The sequence below is a fragment of the Elephantulus edwardii genome, unplaced genomic scaffold, assembly GCF_000299155.1.
Source record: "Elephantulus edwardii isolate Elephantulus edwardi_28Jun2011 unplaced genomic scaffold, EleEdw1.0 scaffold00167, whole genome shotgun sequence".
NCBI lineage: Eukaryota > Metazoa > Chordata > Mammalia > Macroscelidea > Macroscelididae > Elephantulus > Elephantulus edwardii.
In genome coordinates, this window is record NW_006399917.1 from 848,953 (window position 1) to 855,161 (window position 6,209).

At 38.5% G+C, this 6,209-nt stretch overlaps 1 protein-coding gene across 1 annotated transcript in view; it reads left to right on the plus strand.

The window, feature by feature from the left end:
* The window catches only part of UGDH (UDP-glucose 6-dehydrogenase), a 22,104-nt gene that overhangs the window by 11,231 nt on the left and 4,664 nt on the right, over window positions 1-6,209 (plus strand). The window contains 3 exon segments of the mRNA XM_006895403.1: window positions 1,243-1,467; window positions 3,407-3,537; window positions 5,796-5,929. Of these exon segments, the coding sequence (XP_006895465.1) occupies window positions 1,243-1,467; window positions 3,407-3,537; window positions 5,796-5,929 (490 nt within the window).

The window sequence follows — 6,209 nt, forward strand, 5'->3', positions numbered from 1 at the left end:
CCCCCATCAATCAAGTTGATTTCTTCCTTTGGACTGACATCGACTTTAAGCAAATCCTTAACTTCTTTCCCTTTAAAAATCTTCTGCTTGTGGCCTTCAACCCATCAGGGACTTACCCTCCTCACTTCTGAAACGCTTGAACCCATTGCTGCAGTCACTATGTCATGTCAGTCCATCTTATTTCCTCTCTTTGGCCATGTTACTAGGAAAGGTGCTGTTTATTACAAATGCTGCTGCAGATTAACTCAATTCTTTTGGAGATTCTAATCTCCACAAGATAGGATCTGAGCAGTTCTTGGAGAATCCCCAAAGGGAGCAGAAGTCAGGTTCCTCTTTCCATACCATACAGTCCATGGGGATGAACTGGAGATTGTCTTCATTGAATGCTTGATTCCCCTTCCTGTTGTAGGTAGCCAAGATGTTAGTGGCGATGGATGCAGTGACCTGGGCATCAGTGTCTCCATAACCGAGTAGGCCAGCAGTGATCCCTTGTTATTCAGCAACAGGGTACTCTGGAGGCCTCCAGTGTAGGGGTGGCTTAGCACCTGGCTCAGAGCCTTGGGCCACAGCATACCAGTGACTTTTCACCTTAGGCTTTTGCACTTAGAAACCCAGCACTGCCTCCAGCTGGTCTCGCCCTGCTGCTTCCCTTGCCCCTCAGCGTCCTGGGGGTTGTCATTTCCTTCCCTGGTTATTGTGGATCTGGGTATTTCCTTTCAGTAGTTCATTAAGATTCATGAAAGTTATTGTAGCTTATTCACGGGCATATTAGTGAGTGGCTAGATGTTTTTGATTCCAATCCTCATTATATATTATATTGCACTAGAAGGGAGGGGGAAACTATGGAACTCTGATTAAATCTGGCCTACACTTTGCTTTATGACTAAATTATATAGAAGCACTGCTGTGTCTATTTGATTATATATTATCTGTGATTGCCTTCAAACTACTAGAGCAGAGTGGAATAGTTGACAAATTATATAGTAGACAAATACTTATGAAACTCTCATCAGTAAAAAGTTGTTATCAGTTGACTTTTTACTGTAAAAATATGTTGACCCCTCAGATTAAGTTATGTGAGGCAGTGATGCCAGATGAATGAGAAAAGAAAAAATGGGTTTTTTTTAAAACTCTCATAAAATCAAATATAGTTGTGATAGAACTAGCCAGAAAATTATTTAGAAACTGCTTATAGAGTTAACTAATTACTTGCAGATTTCACACAATGTGTAAACCCGCTAGTCTTCCAACATTTTTTTATTAAAAATCCTAACTAGCACAGGCTCACTGATTTAGAATGTTAAATTTGTAACCTGACTTGTCTGTGTGTGTTTCTTAAATAAAAATACTGCCTGTGTTTTTCTTTCTGCAGGTTTTGGTGGAAGTTGCTTTCAAAAAGATGTTCTGAATTTGGTGTATCTCTGCGAGACTCTGAATTTGCCTGAGGTGGCTCATTATTGGCAGCAGGTATCAATCTCTATAGTCAATAACTTAATAAAGCAAGTCTTTCTTTGTGTAGCTTCTAACTAAAGCAAGTCTTTCTTTGTCTATGAGAGGTTTCTGATGGGATATCTTTATTCCAGAGACTTTTCTTTTCAGTTTATTTTACATTGTTGTTGTGTAACATCGAGCCAGAACCAACCCAGAGCTGACCCTCCAGTGGGTTTTCAGAGGCAGTTAATCACTAATCACACGGGAAGAGATTGCCCATCCTCCTGTGAAACAGCTGGCAGTTCAAACTGTGTCTTTGGGAATTGTGGCACAGATTCATACCTTGTGTGTTTGTGTGTGTGTACACTAATCAACTGTGATGCAAGATTCTGATAAACCAGCATTTCTAATTTCATGACTCTGTTTACTCCCAGACTAAAGAACATAAGATTAATTCTGATTCATCCTAATAGGCACAAATCCCAAAATCATTTGTGAGCCTGAACTGCAGTGCTTTAGAGTGGTTTGGAAGTTTTGATACTTGTTTTTCATATTCACAAAGCTAAAATCATTTGCCCTCCCCAAATTAAAAAATCAGAACAAAGCCCCACTGCCATCAAATTGATTCCACTCAAGGCACCCCAGCTGTTACTCTTTATAGGCGTAGACATCCTCATTTTTTTCCCACATGGGGACTGATGGGTTCCTACAATTTTCTTTCACTTAGCAGTCGAGTGTCTAATGCACTGTCCCACAAAGGCTCCTCTTCCCAAATTAGAAGTCTTGAATGAGTTTCAGAACATAGACTTTTGTTGAGTCCTCATCATTGATATTGTTTTTCATTTATAAGTGAAGGAGTGGTCCGAGTGGCTCCGAATGGTTAATGTGCTTGGCTGCTAAACAAAAGGTCAGAGATTCAGGTTTATGCAGAGGCGCTTCATAAGAAAGGCCTGAGATCAACTTCTGAAAAATGAGCTGTGGTTTTTAAACCAGTTGTTTTATATGTGAGGAAACTGAGGATCAGAAATGTTACATAATTTGTCCACAATATCAGTCAAACTACTGGCCTTTCCCAAACATTTCCCTTGACTTAATAATTTTCAATTTCAGTTGTAGGTAAGAGAATCTAAGAAAATGCACATTTTTTAAGATTTTAGAGAAATGTGCACTTTCAGTGTTTCACTCAGTCTAACATAATGATTTTATTGTATTTTTCATCATGGGGGGAAAATGTAGGTAAAAGGTGACTTTTTAACATTTTATGTTAATTTCCCAAGCTCTTCAGTTTGTGAAGCTCAGTGTCTTTAATACACTCACACGCATGTGCACTTAACTTTTTCCTTGGTATGGTTACCAGCCTGAAGTCTTGCTGATCTTAGGATGGTCACATATTATGTGATGAAAGACTCTTAAAACATGTACTTAAAATACATTGCCAAGTATCTGGTGTTATGGGTTATCCAAAAGCACCTATTGCTGTACATAACTTGGCTGTTCCCTGTCCACTGTCTACTCACACTTGGTTTGAGGAAGAGTGGAGAGTTGTGCAGGCAGAGGTAAGCATATAAGGAAACAATTAGGGATTTGAATGCTTACAGCCTTGCTAGAAGTAGATTAAAAGAAAAAAGTCTTTTTTCTATATGCTTTATTTCCTTTGACTTACTGTTGGATTCAAATGCTCTTGCAAATGAACCTTAACTGTACTTTCCACCCTTACATTAATATTAACCGGATTCATGGAAAATCAAGTCAGATGAAAAGAAAATTGTTTCATTTGGCTTTCCAGAAGCAAAGAGAGGGCCTCCTCCCCGCTCCCTTCCTTGAATACAGGCTTAACAGGTTGGATAATCTTTGCCGCAGTTCTTTTGGAAGACTTAATTCTTCAAGAAAGTCCTCACTGTGAAATCTGAGTAATTCCTACCACAGGCTGCACCTCTTTCAGCTGCTGACTGTGCACTTGCCCCTTTGGTTTCAGGTCATAGACATGAACGACTACCAGAGGAGGAGGTTTGCTTCCCACATCATAGACAGTCTGTTTAACACAGTGACCGATAAGAAGATAGCTATTTTGGGGTTTGCTTTCAAAAAGGACACTGGCGATACAAGGTAAATATTAAATCAGTTAAAATATTTTGCACCCCCCTCCCAAGTGTGTTGAATACTTACCTCATCCTGATTGTTTGATTTGTGAATGTATGTGTGAAATGTATATTGAAATACTCAAGTTCATTCCAGTTGATGGAAACCCTCTATTAGCTTTCCAAAGCTGTAGTCTTTATGAAAGGAGATTGTCTCTCGCATGGTAGTTTTGAACCAACAACCATTTAGTTAACAGCATGAAACATTATACAGTGTGCTACCAGGGCACTGAAGTCCATTGCTGCAGTCACTGATATGTGTCAGTGTATGTTGTTGAGACCTTCCTGTTTTTGCTGTCCCTTAAACTTTCCCAGCATATATCCCTTTTCAAGGAATAGCCTCTCTCCTAGCGACATGCCCAACATATGTGAGATGATGTTTCACCATCCTTGCCTCCAAGGAGCACTTTGGCTGCACTTTTTCCAAGACATATATGTTTTCTTGGCCATCCAAGGGATAGTTAATGTTCTCTTCCAATACCACAAGCCAATTCATCAGTTCTTCTGTCATTTGTATTCATTGTCCAGCTCTCAGCAGCATAGCAAGTGATTGAAAAGACCATAGCCTGAGTCGGGCGCACCTTAGTCTTCAGACTGGCAGCATTACTCCTAAGAGATCCTTGACAGCAGGTTTTCCCAGTGCAGTATATCTCCTTTTCTCTTGATTGCTGGCACCAATGGTGTTTATTATAGATCCAAGTGAGACGAAATAGTGGTTTAATATCAGGAAATGTGTATATCAGGATTGTATCCTTTACTAGTGTGTGTGTGTGTGTGTGTGTATCCTTTTACTATATATAGTATATACACCTGTGTGCTGAGTATAACCTGAGACGTTGGACTATATGAAGAGTCAGGCATCAGGATTATAAAAAGATTAATATATGATAGGGATCCTTGCTTGCTGAAAATAAAGAAGACTCAGCAAACTTTTAAAGACCAAAGACTACAATTATACCTTAACATAAAGAAAACAAAAATACTCCCAAGTGGACCAGTAAACAACATCATGGTAAATGTAGAAAACAATATATCAAGGATTTCCTTTCACTTTGATTCATGATCAGCACCCATGGCACCAGCAGTCAAGAAGTCCAATGAGGTATTGCACTTGGCAAATCTACTTACTGAGAAGACCTCTTCAAAATGTTAAAAAAAGCAGAGATGTCACCAAGATGTGCCTAATCCCAAGCCATTATATTTTCAATTGTCTCATGCATGCAAAAACTAAATAATAAGGAAGACCCAGGAAAAATTCGTGCATTTGAATAATGGTGCTGGTGAAGAATGTTGATTTTGCCATGGACTGTCAAAAGAACAAATCTGTCCTGAAAGATAAACAGCCAGAATGCTCCTCAGAAGTGAAGATGGAAGATTTCTCATTTATTTTGAACAAGTTCTCAAGCGAGGCCAGTCCCTGGAAAACATCATGCTTGGTAAAGTGGAGTGTCTTAGCAGAAGAAGATCCTTAAAATGAGTTTACACAGTGGCTGCGATGATGGGCTCCAGCATAGCAATGATAGTGAAGATTGGACAGGTCCTTATTGTGTTTGGGTGGCTATATATTAGAACTAGTCCAACAGTACCCTCCAACGACATTCTGTGTTTAATATAATATAAAGACTAAATTAGCATCTGGTTTTTCATGAAGAAATAGAACTTTACTGTCAACAAATGTAAAAAAATATAATTTACCATCAAATGAATGGATAGAAAAACGATGATATTTTCACACAGTGGAATACTATGCAGCACTGAAAAACAAGGAACTCATAAAATTATCATGAGTGAAATATCTCAGTCACAAAAGGACAGATATTACATAATAAGATATTACACCACTGTAATAAAACAGGACTGGGAGGGGGGTGGAGGGGAAACTAAGAGGAGATAAATAATAACCCTGACCCTGCATTGGGGAAAATGATATGACAGCAGTCCAGAGTAAGAGGTACATAGCAAAGTCGACTAGAGGAGGTGTGGGTGGGGAGGGAGGAAATTATCCAACAATGATTTTTTAAATTTTTTTTTAAAGTGAACTGGGAGGTTGAGTAGAAAAATGTGCAACAATGATTGAAAATCCAACATTTCTGTAAACTTCCATTAAAATCACAATAAAAAAAGGGAAATGGCATTTTAACTTAGATCCTAAAATTAAAATTTTTTAATTAAAATTAAAATACAGTGTGATTTAAATGCTTAATGATGCACTTTTTCTCCCTTCAGAGAATCTTCTAGCATATATATTAGCAAATATTTGATGGATGAAGGGGCACACCTCCATATATATGATCCAAAAGTACCAAGGGACCAAATAGTTGTGGATCTTTCCCATCCAGGTGTTTCAGAAGATGACCAAGGTAAGGCATTGAGTGTGCATCCCAAAACATTTAGGTTTTCTCTAAAACCTTGTGATTGTTAAGCTTTTTATATTAGTATACTCACTTTTCAACCTCCTGGTATTGTTTCCTTCAAACTTTGGTTTTTTGTTTTTTTGGGTTTTTTTAATTAGTTTTAATGAACATTTACAGGGATTTTGGGTTTTCATTCCTTCATTGCTGCACCATTCTCTCTACCCTCCTCCCCAGTTTGTTCTTCTTCCCCGCCATCCGAATGTCTGTTTTAATTGTCCAATTGCCA